This window comes from Phyllostomus hastatus, unplaced genomic scaffold (genome assembly GCF_019186645.2).
Source record: "Phyllostomus hastatus isolate PE091 unplaced genomic scaffold, TTU_PhHast_1.1 phas_contig_40, whole genome shotgun sequence".
Lineage (NCBI taxonomy): Eukaryota > Metazoa > Chordata > Mammalia > Chiroptera > Phyllostomidae > Phyllostomus > Phyllostomus hastatus.
Window position 1 is genome coordinate 20,329,163 of NW_025333872.1, and position 26,043 is coordinate 20,355,205.

General features: G+C 35.9%; 1 protein-coding gene across 2 annotated transcripts in view; it reads right to left on the reverse strand.

The window, feature by feature from the left end:
- The window catches only part of KHDRBS2 (KH RNA binding domain containing, signal transduction associated 2), a 546,662-nt gene that overhangs the window by 286,528 nt on the left and 234,091 nt on the right, over window positions 1-26,043 (reverse strand). For both annotated transcript variants that reach the window (XR_006786163.1, XM_045843530.1), the window contains exon 4: window positions 7,693-7,839. Coding sequence is in view for 1 of the 2 variants with exons in the window: in XM_045843530.1 (XP_045699486.1) it covers window positions 7,693-7,839 (147 nt within the window). In the remaining variant the exon portion in view is untranslated. The remainder of the gene's footprint in view (window positions 1-7,692; window positions 7,840-26,043) is intronic.

Below are 26,043 nucleotides of genomic sequence, written 5' to 3' on the forward strand. Positions count from 1 at the left end.
AATTGTACACCTGTAACCAAATGAAGTGGCCTTGGGTTTCAATAATAATAGTAATAAATTATATTATCATATAGTTAATTATATAATAATAATTATTATTAGTTTTATTCTAAGAACTAGTGATAATTTATTTTCTAATTCAGTGGCTTGCATTATCTATTATAGCTTATCAGATAAGAAGAAATACTCAATATTAGATGATTATAAATTCCTCCAAATGCAACCAGAGTATGATCACAGTGCTGTAGCAATACAGGAGACATTTCAGAGTAAGTAATAATTGCATAAATACATGTGGTTTGTGCTTAGTGCCATTAGCTACCACAGTACTAAAATATGGTTAATTATGGAAAAGAAAAAGGAATTAATTGGTTTTAACAGTAACAATCTGGGGAAAATCTTGACAGTTATTGAACAACAACCACAACAATAAAGGAATAAAATCCAGGTTATAGATCTTGTTTCCCTCTTTGCATTGGACTTCATTTATTTATTTTTTACTCTGTTACTGATTGTTCCCTCGCCTGCAGACTGTGGCTGCTGTTCATGCTGAGCTCCTGCCCCCAGCCAGTCAGACGTCTCCCATTCCCAACCTTGTGGGTCTTAACATTTACCCTTGTTGCTTTTGCTGGCTGGTAGGTTTTCATTTAGTGCACTGTTTCCCCTACATATTTACTTTCATAAAGACTCCGGCCAAATACTCACTTCTTATCAAATTATAGTATAAATTACAGAGATACATTCCTAAGTTTACAATCTTCCAGACCTCTACAAAAAACTTTTTAATGCATGAAAGTCTAGGTCTTCTTCCATATCTTAGACTGAAAATACCCTGATTTTCTTTTCAAATTTCCTCGTATCTACTTACTTTCATGTGTGATTTCAATTAGCAATCAGTGTCATTTTCCCATTTCAGAGCTAGGATTACTGTCTTTGAAGAATAGATGGTAAGAATGTCGTCTATTTGTTTTCACCGTAAAGAGGAAAAGGGTTCTACTTTTCCTAATAGTCACATTCTCAGTAGGTTTTATATATAGGTTGGCAACATCTCAAACTTGAAATGTTATAATATGTCCTAAAAGCTCCATTTCAAGGATCATGGCTCTCACCAAGATGCACATCCAACCTAATGCAGGAAACAAATAAAAAAAAACAGGAATGGTGCTTTTTTATTCAGTGTTGAATTTACTTAAAACTTTTATTACATGTGAAACTGATTAGACTAATGGAAAGATACACATACCACAAACCCAGATACAAGCTTACATAGTTATAAAGTTTATGTATAACATAAATACATATACATTGTATAATACATATATAATATGCATATATACATATGCATATTAATATGTTTATATATAATATGTATTGTATATAATGTATATGAATTTGTGCCATACCAGGTGTTACTATAGAAGGCACAAAAAGTGCTTCAAACAGTATGTTTTTCACTCTGGCATTTACTAGAAACTAAATGTAGGGAGTTGTAATAAAAAATCTCACTCTGGAGATTTTATATAGATATATAATATACATACATATACATATATAAACTTAAAAAATTTAAAGGCTTTTCTTCAAGTGATACATATCTCCAGTGATGACCATTAGAGGCTTAATCCAAGCATAGCAAATACTTTTCAAGTTTGTTAATTCATAATATTTTAGTGTTGTGTAGCTTACCATACTTGGAAAGATTCGAGGTCATGACAGGTCTTGGTAAGAAGTGCGTATTGTGATCTTAATTCTGTCAATAACTAACTCTTCAAAAGGTAACAAAGTAATCTCTTTGTTATCTGTGACCTAAATCTAATTTCCTGTCTTTACGGACCCCCTCCTTTCATCTTTTGGATTAAAGGGTGTATAAGCTCACATTCAATGAGCAGAATTTTGCTGAATGCTTCATAAGCTCTAATTATGAGAACACAATTTATTATGTTTCAATCATGAGTTAATTATTAAGCATTAGTAAAACTTACTAATTCAATTTAATTGAAGGTGAGAGTCAGCCAATTTAGGAAAATGAAATACAGTGTTATAATGTTAAGTTCATCTGTTGACTAGGATTGGAAAGAGAAGTCATTTTCAGGGCTACCAGGGGTCCCATTCACAAACTATGATGTGAAGGTCGCTTGCTAGCATTGTGCAAGGTACAGTCTGCACAACCTGCACAACCATGGGGTGGTCCTAGTGCCTAACTATAAAAGAAAGGAGTATTACAAAATATAGTAATGAACTTGCTTACCCCTTTACAGCTTGTGAAGGGAAAACAAGGACAGTAACATCTTTGAAACATATTAGTTTAAGATTTTATTTCCCTTTTGTCATTGTCAAATGATTTATTTAACACATGTAATCTGTAACCCAAATTAGCAAATATAAGGAAAACTTTAATATAGCATTTGCTCCAAGCACTCAAGATTTAAAATTAGCAAGGTTCAAGTTATTGATCTGCCACACTACTTGTTTTGATAAACTGTAGTGGCTCAGTGGAAACCAGCAAGCAGAACTTTTCCCTGAACAATAATAATTTTGCCTCTAACAATTCATTTAAAGTACTGAAACCGTCTTGTTTTCCAACATCTTGTGGCATTCAGAGATTTTATGAACTGTTGTGTGTTCTAGAGTCAGAAATCTTAGATGATTACAGCTCCAGGACGTTGGGCAAACTGTGTAGATACTTGGTAATGTACAGCACGAGATGGAGGTAACAGTTCCAACCATGAAAAGACACTCCACTTTGTAGCAGAACTGGGTATCAGTGAAACTCCAGAACCCTCTTCCGCATTAGCTCTTTATGTTGTCTAGCACGCCTCTTCCTGGCTATAAATTCTTCATCAATGATGCTTATAAATGTTAATGTCCTGATATGCTAGCATTTCTGTGGACTTTATTATCAAATGTCCAAAGAAACATGGATCATCAAGTCATTTCATATAATAAATAAAGAATTGGCAGCTCATTTCCCCCTTGCAGTTCTGGTGATGGATAAAGGAGACAGATGCTGCTACCCTTTGCTTGGTGCTGTGGCAGGAAAGGCAAATGCAGAAAATTTATCAAATAGGAGGACTTTCAATGACTGTGACATTTGTTCAGACCACATGGAGAGATATAAGAATCATTATTTATTTTTTAAAAGCTATTCAGTCATTTATTCGCTCATAGAAATATTTATTAAGTGTTTCCTATGTATCTGGCATACTTCACAATGGGGGAATAAAGCAGTGACACTAGACAAGTCCCCCACCCTCATGACGTTAATATTTTAGTGGGAAGACCAACCATTAACAAATAAGTTAACAATACATATATACATGAAATATATATAATCTGAAGGTGATAAGAGCTATGAAGAAGCAAAGAGGCCTAGGGCATAATAAGAATTAATGGAATGTTACATCAGGCAGCCAGTGATATTGTGAAATGTAGTAGAATTGGACAAATGCTGGGAGGCTATTTTGGACTCTGTGGTCAGGGAAGAATTTCCTGCAATGCTAACAGCTGAGGCAAGACCTGAACAAGAAGGAGATAGCTGTGTCCGTATTTTGGAGGAGAATCTTCAAAGGCCCTCAGTGAAGAGTGAGCCTGAAATATTAGGTGAACAGAAGCCAGCATGTTGGGAACACAGTACGTAGGCAGTGGGACAGGAAGAGATAAAATCCCAGAGACAGACGAGAACAGACTAAACTGGCTAAGGTGAGATTTTCAGTCTGCATATGGATGTGTGTGTGTGTATACAGAGCACCCTGAATGTGGGGTACTACCCCTCAAAACTGGCCCAGAGAGCTATTCTATCCCTCTGCACTAGCCCTGGTGCTTACCTGTCAACCATTCCATCAAACAGACCACCACACAAATATAGGTGCTGTGTCCGGCATGATTCTAAATGAAGGAAGCCAAGAGAGGCACTGATAGCCCTGCCCTTATAGAGTATATATTTCAGTGGAGAAGCTATAAATGAAGTGATCACAAGCATCATAAGGTCTAACAACAAGATGTATTGGTAATATTTATAATAAAATAGGGTTAACCCAGCCTATAGCCTAGGTCCAATATATATGCAGCAATAAAATAGTATTTCATCTTCCATATTTCACCCCAGAATGTCATTCAAAGACTACTTACTATAAAAATAAAATAGATTAAAAACATTCATTTTTGTGGTGCTCTTTGATTTTCTATGTTCTTTCATATGTATTATCTCATTTAATATTCACAATAACTGTGATGGAGGTCAGTCAATTATCTACGTTTTTTAAAAGATTTTATTTATTTTATTTTTTAGAGAGGGAAGAGAGAAAGAAAGAGAGAGAGAGAGAAACATCAATGTGCGGTTGCTGGGGGTCATGGCCTGCAACCCAGGCATGTACCCTGACTGGGAATCGAACCTGCAACACTGGTTCGCAGCCCGTGCTCAATCCACTGAGCTACACCAGCCAGGACTACTTTTTAAAAAATAAAATAAAAAGCTTTCCCCTCCTGGTGTGGATCAGTGGATTGTGCCAGCCTATGAACCAAAGGGTTACCAGTTCAGTTCCCAGTCAGGACAAGTGCCTGGGTTGCGGGCCAGGTCCCCAGTAGGGGGCATGCAAGAGGCAACCACACACTGATGTTTCTCTCCCTCTCTCCTTCCCTTCCCTTCTTTCTAAAAATAAATAAAATATTTTTTAAAAAAGCTGAAGCTCTGGAAATTTAAATAAATTATCTACAGTCATGAAATGACTTAGTACTGTAGCAATCTTAGCATTTTTCTATGCCTTCGATATCATCAGAAGTTTGGTCTGAAATAAATATGGTAAAACTGTTTACCCTATAGCATTAGGTGTTTCATTCAAAGGAAAAAGGTAAAGAGAACATACATAGCATCCTCATTCTTAAGAAATATAGGATCTATTTACCAAGGTGTTCAGACAAGCACCAGGTAATAATTTGTGCAGAAATTTGGTATGCATTTAAAGTTAGGTAATAATCTGAATGGTATGGCATTATACTATAACCTTGTCTTGAGGGAAATTTTTAAACTAGGTATACATGTAAATAGATCATGGGGTTAGATTTTGATATTTGTTTCCTTTTCTTTTCCCATTATCAAAATCATTGTCAATATGAATCTTATCCACCATTTCCTCTGAGTTTATTGATTAGTTTAGAAATCTGTGCTCTTTGTTCCACAGGGTAATTTTAGCTACTCTCCTTTTCTCTCTCTTTCTCTGAAAGACTTCTGCTCAGGTACTCCAGAAAACCTCACTCAGCATTCTGTTCTGATTATGATATTCTCAGCACTAAGCCTGATGCCAAGATTTCTATTTGAATGACCTCTTCCTAGAATGCTAAATTGTCCACCTTTAGAAAAGCTTCATTCATTTAATCTTCCTCAATTTTTTAGAAAATCAGTAGAGAATTCTATTCAATATGCAATCTTGAATTCTCTGCCTTACTAACCAAGCATTCTCTGTTGCTCTCATATAGGCAATTTTCCTAGTTTTGCTTCATGGTGATAAATGTCTGGTTCTATTAATACTTATTATTTCACATTATGTTTTATAATGAGGCAGCACTTTGCATACTGTGACATAAAAATACATTTGATATTTTTAAATACCATTGTCTTGTTACAAACATTATGTATCTAAACTTATGTTCCAACTACACCTGCAAATGTCTTATTAATTAAAAATTTCCAATAGTAATGTTTCTCTCCCTCTCTTTCTCCCTTCCTGTCCCTCTCTAAAAATAAATAAAAATCTTTAAAAAATAAAATAAATTTTTAAAAATTGCCAATAGTACATATCCATTACCAAGTTATTAAGACACAAAAGAAGAGTATACAACTTCATGTGTATTTGTGTTTATGTGTTGTCTTATTCTTCATAGTTATATTCAGGTACATGGCATATAATGTGCTGAAGACAAATGCTGCTGTCATCTCTTCAATAAAAGTGAAACCATATAATTTCACTCACATGTGGAATCTAATTGAACTAACAAGCAAAATAGAGGCAGACTTGTACAGGGAACAGGCTGACAGCTCTGGGGCTGGTTAGAGGGTAGAGAGACCAAACAACAAGGATAAAAAGGGAAAGAACTCATGGGCACACACAACAGTATGGCAACTGCAAGGGAGGGGTGGGTGGGAGTGGAGGAGGGTGTAGATGGATAAATGGTAATGGAAAAAATAAAACCAACAAGTAAATAAATAAATAGTGTTGGGAAAATTGAACAGATACCTGCAAACAATTAAACTAGACCACCACCTTACAATATACACAAGAATAAACTCAAAATGGGTTAAAAACATAAATGTAAGTCTTAAGACTTAAAACCATAAAAATCCTAAAATAAAACAGAGTCAGTAAAATTTCAGACATTTCCCATAGCAATATTTTTGCCAACAAGTTTTTGTACCGCAAAAGAAACCACCAGCAAAATAAAAAGAGAACCCACTGCATGGGAGAACATATTTGCCAATGATACATCTGATTATCTGATACAGAGTTAATTTATGAACTTTTGCAACTCAACACTAAGAAAACAAAAAATCCAATTAAAAAATGTGCAAAGGACCTGAATAGACACTTCTCCAAAGAAGACATATCAAAGGCCAATAGCCATATGAAAAATTGTTCATCATCCCTAATTACCAGAGAAATGCAAATTAAAACCACAATGAAATATCACCTCACACCTGTAGAATGGCTATTGTCAATAAATCAATAAACAAGTGGTGGTGAGGATGTGGAACAAAAGGAAGTCTCATGCACTATTGGTGGGAATGCAGGCTGGTGCAGACACTGTGGGAATCAGTATGGAGTTTCCTCAAAAAATCAAAAATGGAACTGCCTTTTGACCCAGTGATCCCACTTCTGTATATATATTTAAAGAAATCTGAAACACTAATTCAAAAGAATATATGCACCCCTATGTTCATTGCAGCATCATTTACAATGGTCAAGATAAATGAATGGATAAAAAGTTGTGGTATATTTACACAATGGAATACTACTTGCCTGTATATAAAAAGGTAATCTTATGTTTTGTGACAGCGTGGATGGACCTGGAGATTATTATGCTAAGTGAAATAAGCCAGTCAGAGAAAGATAAATACCATATGATCTCACTTATATGTGGAATCTAATGAACAAAATAAAGTGACAAACAATAGAAATAGAGGCATGGAGACATGGAACAGACTGACAGCTGTCAGCGGGAAAGGGGGAGAGGAGGAATTGAACAAAAGAGGGGGAGAGGAGACTGGATTAGTCAAAGAACACACATGCACAAGCCTCAGACATGGACCACACTGTGGTGATGACCAGAGGGAAAGGTGGGAGGGAGGCGCAGGTGGGCAAAGAGGAGCAAAGAGGGACAGAGAGAGACTGCTTGTGGCAATGGGTACATGATGCAGTGCTCAGATGATGTTTTATTGAGTTGCACACTTGAAACTTTATGGTTTTGGGAACCAATGTCACCCCAATACATTCAATTAAAAATAGTGCTGTCAAAATATCATTCCATGGCAAGATGGTCCTGTGCTAAGTGTTTTTTTAAATTCTATATTATGGTAATATGAACTCTGAATACTTAGTTTGCAATATGAGTTTTCTTCTAAAAAGTCAGTGAAGATCAAAGGAATATTTTTAAAATAAAAATTATTGAGAAACTTCTTTGTAAAGAATGAAAAACACTTACGGGAACCAGGAATTTTTTAATCTCTTCCAATGCATGACTCATACGTGAATAAGCTTCCCCAGGTGGTGCAAACACTTCAATTAATACATGAAGTTCATCACTCAAGTGGGCATATTTGGCTTCCCCACTCTTCCTTAGTTCTTCTTCCTATGAAAGAAGTTATTTTTAGAAATACAAATCTACTCATTTTGCATTGATTTAACATTTACTGAGACTACGACAAAAGGGTATAATTTAAGCAAATTTTCCATAAGTAGAAACCCTTTGAGAAATAAAAATCTGGTACAAGCCATTTAAAGATTTTAAAATCATTTTTTGAGTGAATGATAAAAAAAACCTGGCATAATTATCATCTAGAACAGATTTTAATCAGCTAAATGAAAATGTTAAATCCCTGAAAAGAAGTAACAGAAATACCATTAACTCTTCAATGTTCACCACTACATTATGGAAGGAAGGGGTTGTTTCTGTGTTAGACAAGCAATATTTTGCAGAGAATGAACCAAAGATTATCACTGTTCTTTAAGAAAACCACAATTTCCTAATAACCTTTTGAGAGGCAGTGAAAGGTTATTCTGCATTAAAGTATGCAAACAAGGTTGATCCCCAGGCCAAAGTTCCCACTGGCCCAGATTATCATTGAGCTTCACACCCACATCTTCTCTATCATGAGTTGCCTTATGTTGGTCAATAGGAGTTTACTAAAGAGATGGTGGTTAAGCATTAGTTTGGCATTGATTATACATGACCTACACATCCTTGGCATCACTAACATTGGATCAGATTTTTCATAGTACTGTTCCCAGGTGATTAGTGAAGACTAATTCAGTACAGGTGCAGAGCAAATCAGTGTATGATTTATATACATTCTTAATGTGTGCTACCTATTTTACATGTACCATCTCTAATATCATAATAACCTTGCACGTTACTCACAGATTTCAGATTAGGAAACTCAGTTTGAAAGGCTCGGTAGTATCAGCAAAGTTGGGATTCAAGCCCAGCTCATTTTGCAACCAGATTTGTATTATTTTTAGGAATTCAAAGAAGTAAAATTTGGTTAAATACTTAAATAATATGAATCATGTTTTACCTTTTTTTGTTCTCCTCCCAGTTAACTAGAAGTTTTTTCACTACATTTCAAAAGACAAAGATACATTTAGTTTTATACAGAAATTAAAACGGAGTAGACCTAAGCTGGATAAACAAAAGCTAATTTGCTATTAATCTACATGAGTTAACTGTATGGCCACTGTTAATGTGTTGATCTGACTAGAAATGGTCATCCTGACAGAGATCGGAAGTGCCTGCTCCCCTGGACATCCCTCGCCTATTCAAACCTCTGAATGGCAGCACCTTTTAACCTGGGAATCCACTCTCCACTCCCCTGAGCACACCCTCTCTCTGGAACTAGGAGTTTTTACTTAGAGGAGTTTTTCTTAGTTCCCAGTCTCAGTTTGGGGATGAGAAGCAGCCTTTGAATAAAGAATATGCACCCTTGGGTGTAGGACACATTTTTTCCTCTTTGGGGTCTGCCAGATGCCAGCTGCAGGCATACTCTGGAGTCAGCACCATTTACACAAAGTGCTGGGGTACTTAAACCAGAGCTTTCCTGATCCTGACCCCATTTCAGTATTTCCTAAACTAATTTTCAGCTGGCTATAGAGAATTTGAAAATTCTCTGATATAGAATAGAAAATAGAAAATTTAGTATATAGAAAATTTGCTAGCCAAATTTATAAGGCTTATGTACTGTGAGGTATGGCAATCAAATAAGAATTATAATATTTATTTTGAAAGTTTCTCAAATAAAATGAACCTGATTAGATATGTCTGCATTTGAGCCAATAGGCTGATGTTCATAAATAAATGCCGTTTGCTATTTGAAAATACATTCGCTTCTCCCCCTTCCCATAATCCTTTATATAAGCAGAAAACTGAGGTCCTTAGAAATTAAGCTACTTCCTAGAAGTCAAGTGTTAGTTAAGACTCCAGCCAGGACTCAGTGAGGTAGGTGATGGCATGGGAAAAGTCTTCAAAGGAGAAGGCCAACACAGCAGAACCTCATGAGCCACTGCAGGTTATTTGCTAAACTAGATTTTATATCTTCAAAGGTGTTGTTATAGTTGAACTCACTCATTAGGGTGGCTTTTGACAGAACAAAATTTCCCAATTTTTAGTTTCTTCATCTGTGAATTTAACATATTACTTATCTCACAGGATTTTGTGAGTTTTAAGAAAATTGAAGTATGTTTTGTATATTAAAATGCTATGCAAATTTATTGTAATAATTAATATTTCCTTACATTTTCAAATAGTGTTTTAACATGTTTGACTGTTGCAACACAGATCAAAATGAATGTAGATCCAACAAGTAGGAGAGTTACTTCTCTCTCAAGTAAAAGTCTAAGCTGTAGGTAGATGGAGGAGCAGGTGGTTCTCTCCACTTACTTACCTAGGGAATCAGGTTCCTCCTCTTAACTCAAGCGACTCCCTAGGACACTGTTCTTCTGTAAGTAGATGAAGGAGGCTATCCATCATCACATTTGAATTCCACTCCATGAAGAAGAGAAAGAAAATGTAGGTAGCAAAAAGCTTCTTTTCAAGGACACATGCCAGAAGTTTCATACATCATTGCTGCTCACATCTCTTTGGAAAGACTGTAGTCACATGGTAGCCTGGATGCCACAGAGGCTTGAACGTGGTCTCAGACAGAGCAGCCAATTGACTAGGGGTCTCAGACTCATTTTCACTGGAGATCACATCGGCCTTGAAGTTGCCTCCAAAGGGTCGAATGTAATTTTAGGACTGTATAAATGTAACTACAGTATTCCTTAACAGTTAGGTGAGAGCTCAGCACTGCTGCTGGGTAGAAACAAAGTGCTGGGCTAGATAAAACAACATGGAGGGCTGGATTTGGCCTTGTGTTTGCCACCTATGCAACAGATTACAATAGACTATCTAAGATGTAAGGGCTTTGGCTGACAGAAAAAAAGTGAGAATGGATATTGGGTGACAATGTCCTGTCTTTCCCATTCGAGCCCTCAGTCAGAACTAGTTAAAATGATACTTGATTATTAAATCTAATTGTGGTGAATGGCTAACCAGTGTCTGCCAGAAGAATGTTCAAATTTTATTTTAAAAAATACTATATCCTCCCTAGTTGGGTTTATAACATAAAGCTCCAAGTGTTATTTGAATATAAGCAGACATCACAGACATTCCAACCAATGGAAGTGCTGGGACTCCTTTCAGTGCAACAACAGTAATTTCACACAACCCCTTGAGGTATTGCTTAGACAAAATTCCAAATATATTTTTGAAAAATGTTTATTTTTGCAATAAATACATTATATAATAAGTTGATTATGAATTAGCAGTAGTGTTTTCACGTTTCTGTCCAGTGACCTTTGCATGTTTTATAACAAAGATCACAGTACCCTGGGTTGTTACACTAGAGAGAGAACAAGGAACATAATGGTAACAAGAGGTTAAAAAATAAAAAAATAAAAAATAATAAATTAAGAAAATTAGAAATGCTAGAAAAATCTTGGGTGTAAATTGAGATGTATAGTTCCAAAGCTTACTTTAGAGAAAATTGGACCTCCATCCAAAAGGCACAAAGAAGGGCCCAGGGAGCACCTCAAAACAATGTAAGATATACACACTCAATGGTAAATCTGCTTGGTGGGTCCAAAATTCTGGTTAATGTGTACTCAGTTGATATTATTTAATCTTCCATGAGAAAGGTACATTTATCCCATTGAGGTTATTTGCTTTAACCGCTGACCTTCAGAAAATGTTGAGCTATTACAAAGGAATCACAAGCTAATTATTTTAAGTAAAATTATTAGTTGCTAAACATAGAAGGTTCTAAACAAAGTCATTAAAAATATTAAATTTAGTTTTATATATCCCCACTCTACCCATGTGTTATACCTTTGGGTAAGATATAAGTAAAATGCATCAGTTTTTATTAGCTATTTTATAGAGAATAACATGGCATTAAACAGAGCCTAATTAAACTGCATTCATGCATTCAATTGTTTAAAAAATGTTTTCAGAAAATATTCTCATCAGAATTTATCATTTGTATTTTATCTTCTACAAAAGAATGTTTCTGACTTGGAAATAATTTTACAATGAGAAATTTTCCTCTTAATTCAAAATAACATGTAATTGAAGAAGACCTGAAAAATACTCAAAAGTACAAATATTTTTTTAAATCAACGTCCACAGAGTTCAAGATACACTGTTAGCATTTTCAGTGTATTCTCTTCAAGTCTCTTTTTACAATGATAATAGTGATGAAATAGAAGTCATAATTTTGATATTGCTTTTTAGGTCAAAGGTATACAGAGTACTGTCCATGGATTATCTAATTTTATCTAAATAAGTATATTTTCTGTTAGATACCATTATTCCCTTCATTTTACTGAGGAGGAGACTGTGACACAGAGAGAAACTCATCCAGACTTACACAGAGAATGCATCATCAAGTAGGATTACAATTCAGGTGATAATCTCATCTCCAAAGGTCAGGTTGCTAATCACTGTAGAGCAAGTAAACTTTTTATACATTCAGATTTCCCCATGGGTATCTCTAGTTTCTGGGAGACCTTGACCAAGGGTCTCTCAGCAATTTCCTGGTATCCAGATCCATGTGCCCAGTCCTCTGCTCCCCAGAGCACCCCACAGCAGATCACAGGTCCTTATACAACAAGCACACCCACCACGATTTTCCTTTTCCATCTCCCAGAGGGCTTTGATTTTGTAGCTGTGTGCCATCAGCACTGGGGGAACCACCACTTTTAAGGTTCTCTCACTCATCTCCTCCATGAAGGGCTTACATTCTTTATCCCTAACTCTGTTTGCAACCATCAGTTCCAACAAGGCATCCATCCAAAGTTTTTAAGGTTGAGCTCAGATTAGTCTGTGTGATTTCTCAGGGATATTCACGTTGTATTCCTAAAACAAATGGGCTTCATGAAGGGTCTTCTCTATTTGCCTGCAGAGTCTGTCCAACATCAGAGGCAGGATGGTGAGGACCCTCCACACCCTGATTCTATTTTGGGGTAGGGACTCTAGTCAGCTCACAGCTGGGCATTTCACCTTAGTTCAGATTATTCAAGACAAATTCCCCAAAGAGGAGACAATATCCAGATATCTCCTTGTGTTCTGCTACTGAGTCCAGTCATTTGGTCCCTGGATTTGCCAAATACCAATTGTACAATATAAAACTCAAAATTTCTTAAAATATCCTAAAAGATTCCCTCTCAAAATTACCACGGGTGATAAAGACTTTATTTACACTGTCAGAGGGGCACAAAGCAGAGTAGTCACATTGATAATCTCATTACAGACAACTCAAGGAATCCTTATTCTTTTGTCCCAAGCCCCTCTCTGCTTCATTACACAATTTAATTTTTTTCTCTTCTATCTCTGATTTTTGTATTACTTTCTCCTCCCACCTGAAATTTCCTAGGGGATTTAAAATTATTTTCACCTCTATTAAACCAAGTAATGTAGTTATTGACTGCTAATTTCCAAGCTCAGATATCCAGTTCATTATGGAGATCAATGAAATAAAGGGAACAGACACTAGTCGGTTGGCACTTCCACCCTTGTAAGTCCTGGTGTGGAATCACGCACACACTCACACAAAATGCAGTGCTCCTTACAGTGGGATTCTAGTGAAAGCAAATGTTCCCATATTCTCAAATTAAGAATAGTCATCTACTTTGGGCATTTTTTAAAGGATATATTGTAAGTTGTTTATGATATGATATAGACCATTTTCTTCCTTTGTGCTATTACAGATTTTGGTATTGTGTGCTTCCAGAGTCTTCAGGAAAGAATCCCATCACCAATACCACCAGCAGAGAGAACACCTGAGTAACTGAGTTGATATCTTACTCATCATTTTTTAAACACTACCCGGCTGGCGTAGCTCAGTGGATTGAGCGTGGTCTGTGAACCAAAGTGTCGCAGGTTTGATTCCCAGTCAGGGGACATGCCTGGGTTGCAGGCCATGACCCCCAGCAACCACACATTGATGTTTCTCTCTCTCTCTTTCTCCTTCCCTTCCCTCTCTAAAAATAAATAAATAAAATCTTAAAAAAAACACCTATGTATTCATCTAAATGTATACATAACATGTGATGTCACACACCTGTTATGTAGTCTTTTCTTAAATATCTAATTATAAGAGAAGTAGTCTTTATTCCATCCACTGACTCATCAGATTAATGCTAATTGCCTCATAAAATATGTAATCTAATGTCCAAGACAATCTGACTATTCGAGCTCCCATCACCTAAATTCTATAAACTAGGAGTCAGTGGTATTTGTTCCCAAACTTATTTATACTTGTATTTGTTATTGTATTTTGTTATATATTTATAATTCCCATTTTAACTTTTCATAATTATCAAAAATATGTAGGTTAAGAGATGTCACTGTATCATAAATTACATCTGTAGTTAAATTAACTCCTTCATTTTGCCCAATACTTTGTTCCTAGATCAAGTATAGCATCATTCTAACTTGTGATTCATCTTTGTATATGTCTGTTTCCTCATTTTCCCACCTCCCAAATTATTCTGTATAAATAAGACATGGGAAATCTGATAGGACATGGGAAAGATACACAATTATTTTTTATTGAATGACTTACTTAAAGCTGAAAATTATGCCGCATTTTCTTCTATCATCCAGCCATGCTTTACTCTTTTGTGATGCTAAGGTTTTCTCTAAATGCACAAACATTTATTGTCCTAAGACCTTGGAGTAAAATAAATTATATTTACTAACATGATTTTCTTTTTATCTTCTAAAAATGTCTCCAAATTATTACTTTCAATATTCTTCTATTAAATAGAAAATAATGTATAGATAACATGTATGCATATTCAGTGACAATTTATTTTGTAATCAAGTAATTATGCAATTGTAGTTTGCACTGCATCAAGTATTTGTTCTGTGATTATAACCACAAACAGAATATGTGTAAGTAAATAAAACAACAGAAGCTATTTGCCCAAAAGAGTATTTTGGTGCTGCTTATAAACAATTTAGAATAAGCAACCTTTTTAACAATGGCCCATTGTATCTAATCCCTCCTATGTTTGGTGACCTATTGGGCAATGGAATTGGCAGGTGCACTAGTTCTTTTTAGGGTATTCCAATTTCAAGAGAAGCAATAGCTGTACAAATACAGTTACCACCCAGAAGTCAACCTTACTCTTTCCACCCAGGAATCAACCTTAGCAAACTTTAGAGTCCAGAGAAAAGATCCCAATGATTGAAAACTCTGTAGTAATATTTTAGCAACAACTGACACCATCTTAGAGACTGAAATATTTTTTATTATTCTCTATGTATAGGAATAAATATTTATAAACTCCTATAAACACATATCAATGAGTGCTTTCCTGTAGAGACTCTTATGTAGCCATTGGTCCAGGAAGGTGCCTTGGACCTGGACTTAGAAGGTGCCAAGTGTAATGGCTCCTCCAGTCACGGCTCTATGATTAAATGCAAACTTTAGCAGGTACTTTGCTCTTGCTCCCCTTACTTTATTCACATACAAAGCAGGGAAGGTTACTAAAGAAGTAATTTTCAAATGGTGATATATGGAGCCAAGAAGTTTCCACAGAGGTGCCTTATCAACTACGTTAGAGCAAAAGGAGGATTCTCCCCCATCCCATTCAAACATACCAGCTCAACTTAGACCTGTTTATGCATAAAATGTCAGGTAAGAGGACACTGTTCCACAAGATCACCAAATTAAAAACAATCGACAACAGTAGAGTTGATGGTATCTAAAGTTTCTCATAGCTTTAAAATTTCATGACTCATCATGTGACTTTCCTTCAAAGGCACCCTCATCCTGTAAATTTGAACTTCAGTATTAAAAATGCTATTTCCAAATAGTGTCTTCTAAGATACATTACTAAGAAAAATCAAAATTCAAAATGGCAATTACGCACATTAATCTTTGAGCATCTACAATGAGGCTGCTACTGCATATTTTATATACACTATGTCATTTAACCTTCATTGAACCCTTAGGAGGACATTGTGAGAAGCAGAGGATAATGAAAAGTAAAAAGTAAAGATTTTGAGGTCACAGAAATCTTAAATTGACAACACTGATATTTATTATCTATAATATTTTTTAAAAGTTAATACTTTTTTGAGATTTAGGTTCTTGTTTTTCTTTTTGTTTTAAAAAGTTAAATTTGTATTTTTTCCATTACCATTTATCCCCCTTACACCCTCTTCCACTTCCATCCATTATGTTCTTAATCTAAAAAATGAGGAAAATCTAGATTTCTAATGTAAGGATGAAATGAAGCAATATATATAAATCACAAATACAATGCCCGGTACACTATAAGTACTCATAAAAAATTAAAGGTTTTCTTTCAGAGGAGCTAAGTAACTTGGTTGCAACAACTTGATTCAGGAATTAAGAGACTGGAAGCTGGTCTCTCTGACTCCTAAGCAATACTTTTATGCTAATGGTTGTTTATTATGAACATTAAATTCACTTGGAAAATTATAATTACAAAAGTTTCAAATTAAATGTTGCTTCAATAAGATGTAAACAAGAATGAATCAATTTAGTGTTAGTTTACTTATTATTAAGTTAATTATTTTTTTCTCCTGAGCATTTTTTATTTTTAAATATTTAAAATATATTTTATTGACTATGCTATTACATTTGTACCATTTTTCCTCCCTTTTATTCCCTTCCACCCTTCAACTCCCTCCCACCATCATTCCCCCACCTTAGTTCATGCCAATGGGTCATATGTATAAGATCTTTGGCTTCTCCATTTTCCATACTATTCTTAACCTCCCCCTGTCTATTTGGTACTTACCATTTATGCTTCTTATTCCCTGTACCTTTTACCTCATTTTGCCCCCTGCCTCTCTCCGCTAATAACCCTCCATGTGATCTCCATTTCTGTGAAGAATGTGTTCCTGTTCTAGTTCTTTGCTTAGTTTGTTTTTGTTTTTATTTTTTAGGTTCAGTTGTTGATAGTTTGAGTTAATTATCATTTTACTGTTCATATTTTTTATTATCTTCTTTTTTTCACATATGTCCCTTTAACATTTCATATAATAAGGGCGTGGCAATGATGAACTCTAACTTGACCTTATCTGGGAAGCACTTTATCTGCCCTCCCATGCTAAATGATAGCTTTGCTGGATATGGTAATGTTGGATGTAGGTCCCTGCCTTTTATGATTTCAAATACTTCTTTTCAGCTCCTTCTTGCCTATAAGATTTCTTTTGAGAAATCAGCTGATAGTCTTATGGGAACTCCTTTGTGGGTAACTGTCTCCTTTTCTCTTGCTGCTTTTAAGATTGTCTCCTTATCTTTAATCTTGGATAATGGAATTACGATGTGCCTTGGTGTGTGCTTCCTTGGGTCCAACTTTTTGGGGACTCTCTGAGTTTCTTGGACTTCCTGGAAGTCTATTTCCTTTGCCAGATTAGGGAAGTTGTCCTTCATTATGTTTTCCAATAAACTTTCAATTTCTTATTCTTTCCCTTCTCCTTCTAGCACCCCTATGATTTGGATGTTGGAACATTTAAAGTTGTCCTTTAGGTCCCTGAGCCTCTCCTCATTTTTCTGAATTCTTGTTTCTTCATTCTGTTCTGGTTAAATGTTTATTTCTTCCTTCTGGTCCAAATTGTTGATTTGAGTCCCAGTTTCTTTCCTGTCACTATTGGTTCCCTGTATGTTTTCCTTTATTTCACTTTTCATAGCCTTCACTTTTTCCTCTATTTTTCGACCATACTCAACCATTTCTGTGAGAATCCTGATTACCAGTGTTTTGAACTGCGCATCCGATAGGTTGGCTATTTCTTTATTGATTAGTTCTATGTTTGGAGCTCTGATCTGTTCTTTCATTTGGACCATATTTTTTTTTTTTGTCTGAGAGTGTCTGTTACATAGTGAGGGGCGGAGCCTTAGGTGTTCATCAGGGTGGGGCAAATCACGTGGCTGCACTGTATGTGGGGGGGGTGGTCCATGAGGGAACAATGCCACTTGCTTGGTTCTGGGCTGGCTTTCAGCCATTTCCCCTGCTAGGCACAAGCAAATTGGTCCCTTCTGGTGCTGATTCCCAGGTGGGTGGGTCTGTGTATGTTCTACAACCCTGTGGGTCTCTCCAATGAACTCTTCAGTGAGGTTAAGAGTTTCTTCTGCTGCCACAATCCCCACAGGTTTCTACAGTGAGAGGTTTTGAGGCTTTAGTTTCCCCATGCCAGAAGCCTGGGTTGCACAGTTTCTCTTGCTTCCCAGATGTTCCTCCTGATTTATCAGCATGAAAATGGGGGACCCCTCATGCCACCAACCTCTGCCTTGCTGCAAGTCCTCTCCACCCCAGCTGCCTGTCTTCTCTCCTCCTAACAGTCTGAATAAATGTTTCTTCTTTAATTCCTTTGTTGTCAGACTTCCATACAGTTCAATGTTTTGGTAGTTCTGGTTATTTTTTGTTTTGAAATTTGTTGTTGTCTTTCTTTTGGTTATGCGAGGAGGCACAGTGTGTCTACCTATGCCTCCATTGTGGCTAGAAGTCTCTAAGTTAATTTAAGTGTATAACTTTAAGAGAATATACACTTAAACTTACTCTAAGCCAAAGACTCACATGTTTTAAAAAAAATTATCTTCATGGGTACTTTCTTGAATTTTAAGTTTCAAATTAATTATTAATTTATAATCAACAGTGTGTCAGCCAGACCCCCTAACACTGAAAGGCCACACATCATGGTAATTCACAGCCCAGCTCCCATTCGTGATACCAGGGTTAAGATCCCATTAATACTATGAAAACTTGGGCATGTGACCTTACCATTTCAGCCTTAGAATCCTTCACTTGTGAAATGATGATAGTAGTAACAGTAATAACATAGTAAGCACTAACCAAATATGACTACTGTTAAATATTTTAAATTCAGATCTATATACAAAATTACATATTAACTGAAAGAGTTAATATAGTCAAAGGTCCCAATTATTCTTCCAGGAGTAGCTCTTCCAGTGATAGGAATATATGAAATAATTTTTTTAAAAAAGAAGTTTAAAACACATGATATAGAGTACATGAAAGTTTCATACTTTGGTTTTTACTTTAGCAATTATTACTGTCATATTTTATCCTCAGAGTTATAATTTACTAGAGTGCTTTTTGAATGCCTTTCTTTTTAATGCCCCAGGGAACATTCTGTTAAAAGAAATCCTCTTCAGAAATAAATAAGTCTATTGTCTGCACAGCTTTCTCCATCAAGAAATTGAAATAAACACACATTTATTATTTATACCTTGGCCTGAGTGGGATTTCTCTGAATCACCGATTTAAAAGCATTTTTAAATACACATATGTGGAAATTCTTTTATGCCAGTACAAATTAGTTGTCCAAAATTTATCCACACAAAAGGCTTTTGTACAAATGGAAATACATACATATGTGACAGAGAAGCAATGGCTGTTTTTTTAAAGTATGTGACAGCATTTTTATCCACTCATATACTGATGGGCACTTGGTCTGCTTCTAAATTTCAGCTACTGTAGATAATGCTGCCATGAACAAGGGGAGCATATTCTTTTATCTTCTAATTATTTATTTATTTTTAAAATATATTTTACTGATTATGCTATTACAGTTGTCCCATATTTTCTCCTCTTTATTCCCCTCTGCCCTGCACCCCACCTCCCATCGAGTATTCCGATCTCCCTTAGTTCATGTCCATGGGCCCTACATATAAGTTCTTTGGCTTCTCCATTTCCTATACTATTCTCTTTTTAAAATTGTTGTTCAAGCATAGTTGTCTCCATTGTCACCCCACCACGCCCCCCTGCCCCACCCATCCCTGCCTTGCCCCCTTAGAAAGGACACGTGGCCAAAGCCAGAGAAGCAATGGCTGGATCCCAAAGAGCACCTCAAGGTTCTTGTGACTTCACTCACCAGTCCGGCTCTCTTGAGTTACATATGAGGAGAACTCTTGCCAATTACAGCCATCCATCCCACAAATGGTCCATTATGGGAGGGAAATCTTTTCACTCTGCACATTGATTCTAACACTATCTAGATCAGCCATTTTCAAGCTTTTTAATCTCATGGCATATGTAAACTGATTACTAAAATTCTGTGGCACACCAAAAAATGTTATATTTTTGTCAAGCTGACCAAAAAATAGGTATAATTTTCATTCATTCATACTGGATTCTTATTGTTGGCTCTTGTCATTTTTAAATTTGATAATCTAAGAGAAAAGATGTCAGTGCTTCTCACTAAATATCAGGTATTGAATGTTTTAAAAATTCTTCTGGCACATGGGTTAAAAATTGCCAATCTAGATTTATGAAGGGTAAAGTACCAGTGGCATCAATGAAACTAAGGATATTTTTAAAATTAGGTCAGTACTTTAAAAGGAGAGAAGCAGACATTGCCAAACAGAAGACTCCTTCTGCTTGAGTTTATAAATTAAGGGTTTATTAGAGTGTAAGAACTTCAATCAGGACAATTAAATCATATACTCTAGGTATACCAAGGATAGTCTAACTTCTCAAACTACGGATGTGTTTTATTCAAATAGTGCAGAGTGTCTTAATTGATTAAAAGAGCTATTTCACTATTCAAGAAGACAATCAATTTTGACCAAATACAGCCTATAGAAAAATTTACAAGTCATCCACCTTCATTAACATATAAAAGGCCATATCCTAACATTTTATTTAAATGTCATTTGCCTATAATTAATATGCTCACAAACACTTATTGGGTGGAAATAAAACTATCTGGGAACGCAAATTATCTAAATGTGCTTCTCTAATCTCTTTTTTACATCTCTAATCTAGATGTAAATGGGCTTTGTTCAAGTTCAGTATAGGGGACTGTTATGGGATGTGAAAGCACTTGAACTGTGTTGGAGCCCAGCAGATCCAGAAAGAGGGAAATACATCCTGGGAAAAACCTGGCACTTAGAAATCTGTGGGCTTTGTGGTGAAAGGATGTGTGACTGTGTGGTTCTCTTTGACCTCAAAAGCTGAGAAGAAGCCAAGAAGTAGGTTTACCTTTGAGGCTGGAAGAAATCAGGAAAACCAGGGACAGACCAGGAGCCAACAGGGGTGGGAGTTTCTCTATCTCCCACTCACTGATTAGAGGACTTCACTACTTGATTTCAAAAACCTTATCTAAGCTGACAAGTAAAAATAGAATGATAATACTAGCAGCTATAAACAGGAAAATCAAGCAGAACATTTGAATACATGCCTTTTGAACCCTGCCAATTGAGTTGCAGAAAGTGAAAGATAAACACTTATAAAAACACATTTTAGGAAGCAATTGAAATACAATGCAGGCACAAAAATTTTAGGGGTTTAAAAGATGACTTCCAAGGTAAGGACAAAGAGAAATTAAAAAGAAGAGGCTTAATTCTTCCTGTTGAAAATAAGGCATGAGATTTCTTTCCCTCCATTTCTCGATTTTTTCAGAGCATTTATTTTAGAAAATCTGTGATTAAGTTCTCTCATATATACATAAATTGTATCACTAAATATATATATATATGTATTCTCATATATTCTTTTTGAAGATAGAGGGAGCTCCTTTTGCAGCTTTATGACCTAGAAATGTCTTTCTCAATGACAGGGAAGCCATGCCTTTGAAATGTAAGCATCAAGGCAGACAACATCCCTGTCTCCCAGTTTCTCTTGGAGGGTTGAAGCCTAACTTTGGTATGCCTTACTTCAAGTTTCAAAACTACCTCTTATCATTAAGACACAAGAAATTGGGTTTTCCTTTGGATGAAGCCATCAGCTAATACAAATGGCCAGCCTCAATAACCAACAAAGTCAAGATGAACTCTGTGTGACAAGTATGTAATAGGTCAAATCTGCTTCTTTACATAAAAGAGAAAGATTTCTTCCTGTCTTTAGAATCTTAGTAGATTTCCTGTGATGTCCATCACATTCTAGTTAAATGCTTATTCAATAACAAAAGTGTCTTCCTTCTTTTTTACCTTTGTGGATAGGATTTCTTGGCTGGGAGATAGCTTTGTTATTAATTATATGTCTCCAACTCCCACTGAAACAAATAGTAACAGATGCTATTGATACTTTGCCCATATCCCTTTGCTTTGTTATTCAATTCAACCAGCATTTATTTATCTTTTTGCCAGAGGTCTGGTCTGGCCAGGAATGGTAGCCCTACTCATTAAGCACATAACAAAGGAAATGCCAGGGAATTAACCCTCTCCAGGAGTGGCTCTCTACTACTGATTGGGGAGAGCTGGTTTCTAAACACCCCAGCTGCCTCAATCCTTGGAAGGAGTAATTTGCATGTTTTTCTTTCTCAAAGTACCCCATTGGGATAAGTTTCAGTTGCTCACCATTTAACTTGTTTTGGAATGCACATTGTATGGTTTCCTTCATTTTCTTATTTTACTTCCTCACCCAGAGATCTCCTTCCAAATAAACTTCATGTAATTAAACCCTGACATATGACTTTTTCCAAAGGAACTCAAACCAAAACAATAATTCAGTAGATTCAAGTATGGAGAGAATGATAGAAATCAGATTTTTTTCTTCTTCAGAAAGATACAATGCAAAGGAAAGTACTTGGATAGACCATGATAATGAAGAAAATATTAGAGATATGGAAGATAGACTCAGGAAGGCTAATATGTAAATAATAAAAATTCCACAAAAGAAAATAGAACATAAGGAAGAAAAAAATAAGTAAATAATAGAAAAGAATTATAGTCTGAATTATAGTCAGTCCATTCTGAACTGAAGAAGAAAAGATTCACACTAGGGTATATCTCAGTAAAATCCTTGAAGTTAAAGAAAAGCAAGAACAAGCAAGCAAGTAAATACAACAAAAAAACTCTTATAAGCATAGAGAAATAGATCTACAAAAAGAAAAATATGTAATTGGCAGTGGATGTCTTATCTGCAAAATTTTGAAATCAGAAATTAATATATGTTTAGGAGTATTACTTGCCAGGCATTGTGCTGAGTGCTTTGTATGCATATTTACATTTATATTCCAGAAATGATATACAGCATTCAATAACCCTCCTCAAGCACTGAGAACTGTACGACTGCAGGGTTTCCAGGGTAGTGGATGCTGATGATATAATAAGGTCATAATTCATTATTTTAACTATCCCACTACAAATTGTGACAATTATTATGCTCTTCCAAGAAATACAGTGTTTAGACTACCTGGAATTCAGTCTGTTAAAAAATGTTCACTAATGCAAAAAGACAAGGTCCATTTCTAAGAAGTCTCAGTAGTCTGGAATTAATGAGGACTTAAAATGCTTTGAATGTATGCCGACTAAAACAGCAAACAAAGCAAAATGTGTTTTCCAAGAATGTGGATAAAGATGGAAAGTATTTTACAAATCACTTTACTTAGCATGCTGGTTCTCAGTATACCTGTACCCTGTTTTTCATTTCAAGGAGAGGCATCCTCAAAAATGAACAGGCTTCATGAAACCTGAGACAGGCATCTTTTGAATTTGGAATAGGGCCCAGAAAGAAAGTTGTGCTGAAAAGAAACCTATGAACCAATTAAGAAGTGAAGACAAGTGAGCTGGCTAAGAGGATCTCAGTAAAGTCATCTTTAACCTGAAAGTTGTTGCCAGAATTGCTTCTAAGCCTCATGATTCTGAAAGGGCAAGTCGTCACTGCCAACCAATAATGGAAAGGCAAATACCAGTGAATCCCAGTTGGCAGAGAGCAACAGGCTGAATGCTGGTCTGAAAGAAAATTGAAGTTAGAACAGCATTTGGCGAGGAGGGTGCCTTGTGCAACCAGATGTGTTTGTAGAAGAGCCAGCGAGAGCAAACCAAAAGGGCTCTGCCTCAGAGTACTGAAGTGAAGTGACTGCTGCCAGAAGCAGAGAAAAGAGCAACAAAATGGCCACACAAGCTGTGAAGAACTTGCTGCAGAATTGTAGAGATGCTGCCCACTGGGAACACAATGGCAGCAGACAGATCAGCTTGGCCTTTGGAGATACGACATGGAAGACTTCTTCGAACAAATGTATTACGCTATTCATTAAGCAATGAGACTGAGAAGCAAACGACATTAGGATGTATAAGGTGGCTAATGACTGACTAGAATATACCTGGTATCAGTGGGAAAGGGCATCCACATTTACAGCATAAACTCAAGGTCAATAAATGCCATGAACAGGAGAATATATATTGTTGCCATTTTAAGCTTTCTGAAAAAGGGTTTTTTAGATCACATTAGTTCCTGTTTACAAGCCTCTGCTGATACCCTATTTACCTAAAATTCAGTTATTTCCACATGACATTGCAGACCTTTTTATTTTGGTACGGGCTTAGCTTTCCAGTTTCATCTTCTGTCACCCTCTCTCAGACACTGTACTCAAATCACTAAAGGAGAAAATCCTCACCTTTCTCTGAAATCATCATCCCCTTTCAAACCACTGTAGACCTTTCTCTACTTGCAAAGTTCAGATCAAATATATCCCTCTAGATTGCACAGAGAAAAGGCTCCACAGAACCTTAAATGTAACATCTTCTGAATAAATATTAAATCATAAATATTCGATATTATATTACTAATATTGATAGTATCTTCCATCACGATATTTGGTTCCATGTTAACTTTGCCATGACAGGTTTCATACTAAGATCCTGTATCAAAATCTTGGATACAGTAGTTTTTGGAATCCCCAGATGAGCTTCTAGTTCTCGCACTGTCAGTAGCCAATCATTGTTGATTGCAGCCTGTACATGGTCAACATTTTCATCTATTCTGCTTCTTGCAGGCCTTCTAGAACATGGATCACTTTCAAAAGATTCTCAACTATCTTTGAGGCATTTGTGCCACACTTTTATTTGTGCTGTACTCATAGCATCATCCCTTAAAGCCATCTGAATCATCTGAATAGTTTCCACCAGAGGAATGTGCAAACCTAATGCAAAATTTGATGTAGATTTGTTCCTCAACTAGATCAGTCATTTTGAATGTCATGGCCACACAGTATACACGCTTATTCAATAGCATCTTACCACCGCCACTGACTAGTACAGTGAAATTGTTACTGTTCATGAATCATGCGCATTCCGGTCCACCCTCCTTGGCTGACAGGTTACACTGATGTCACACTAGCCATTCTCATTATACTAACATGGCTGGACTTTTTCCAGATATGGAGATGTATATACATATATACATATACAAATATATGTGTGTATATGTATATAATTTTAACTGAACATATTTATTTAGCTGTTGTGCTCCTGGTGCTAACATTGATAGTTAAGGATCTACAAAAAATATGTATATATATATGTGTGTGTGTGTGTGTGTGTGTGTGTGTGTGTGTGTATGTCATATAATGACTATCCACAATGTGCTGAAACTATACTAGGAATTATCTCACTTATGGCCTACAATAGGGTGCCTGCATTTCAACCTTTAAGGAAATGAATAGTTTTTTGAATAAAGAAAACAAAATCTTTGAAAATGGATTGACTCAAACATTGGTTCAGTGATAAATATCAAGTGCAAAATTAATAATCAAATATTATCTCATACCACAAAAATAAGTAAAACCAAGACAGATGCTGGATTCTGACCTGATGGGCATTTTGCTGCTTACAACACTGTCAGATGCTAAGAGGAACTAGTTGTTGGGAATACCATGGCTCTTAGTGCACAATAAACTCTCCTCTGTAATTGAAAAACAATATTTTAAAAATATATATTAAAAAAGAAAAAAACTCCTTAGGGAGCTAAATAAAAGCTACCATAAAAGTTAGAAGTTCCCTGCTGTCAATGGTCACAGAAATTCTATTAGGGACTTCATTCTCACGGAAAAATTCTGCAGAGGAGCAATCCAAAGGAATATCTCCCTAGTCTGTTAAAAAAATGTTTTTATTGTATTTTTTCCATTACCCTTAACACCCTTATAACCCTCTCCCCTCTACAATCACCACACTGTTGTCCATGTCCATGTGTCATTTTTCCTTTTTACTGGATCTCTCCACCCCTAACCTCCCCTCACCCATAGCTGTCATCCTGTTCTCTATCTGTGAGTCTGTCTCTATTTTTCTTGTTAGTTCAATTTGTTCATTAGCTTCCATATACAAGCGAAATCATAAGGTTATCTTTCTCTGACTGGCTTATTTCACTTAACACAATGTACACCAGATCTATCCATTGTGTCGCAAAGGGTAAAATTTTCTTCTTTGTTATGACTAATATTCCATTGTGTAAATGTCCCAAAGTTGTTTTATCCACTCACCTACTGATGGATACTTGGGCTACTGCCATATCTTGGAGA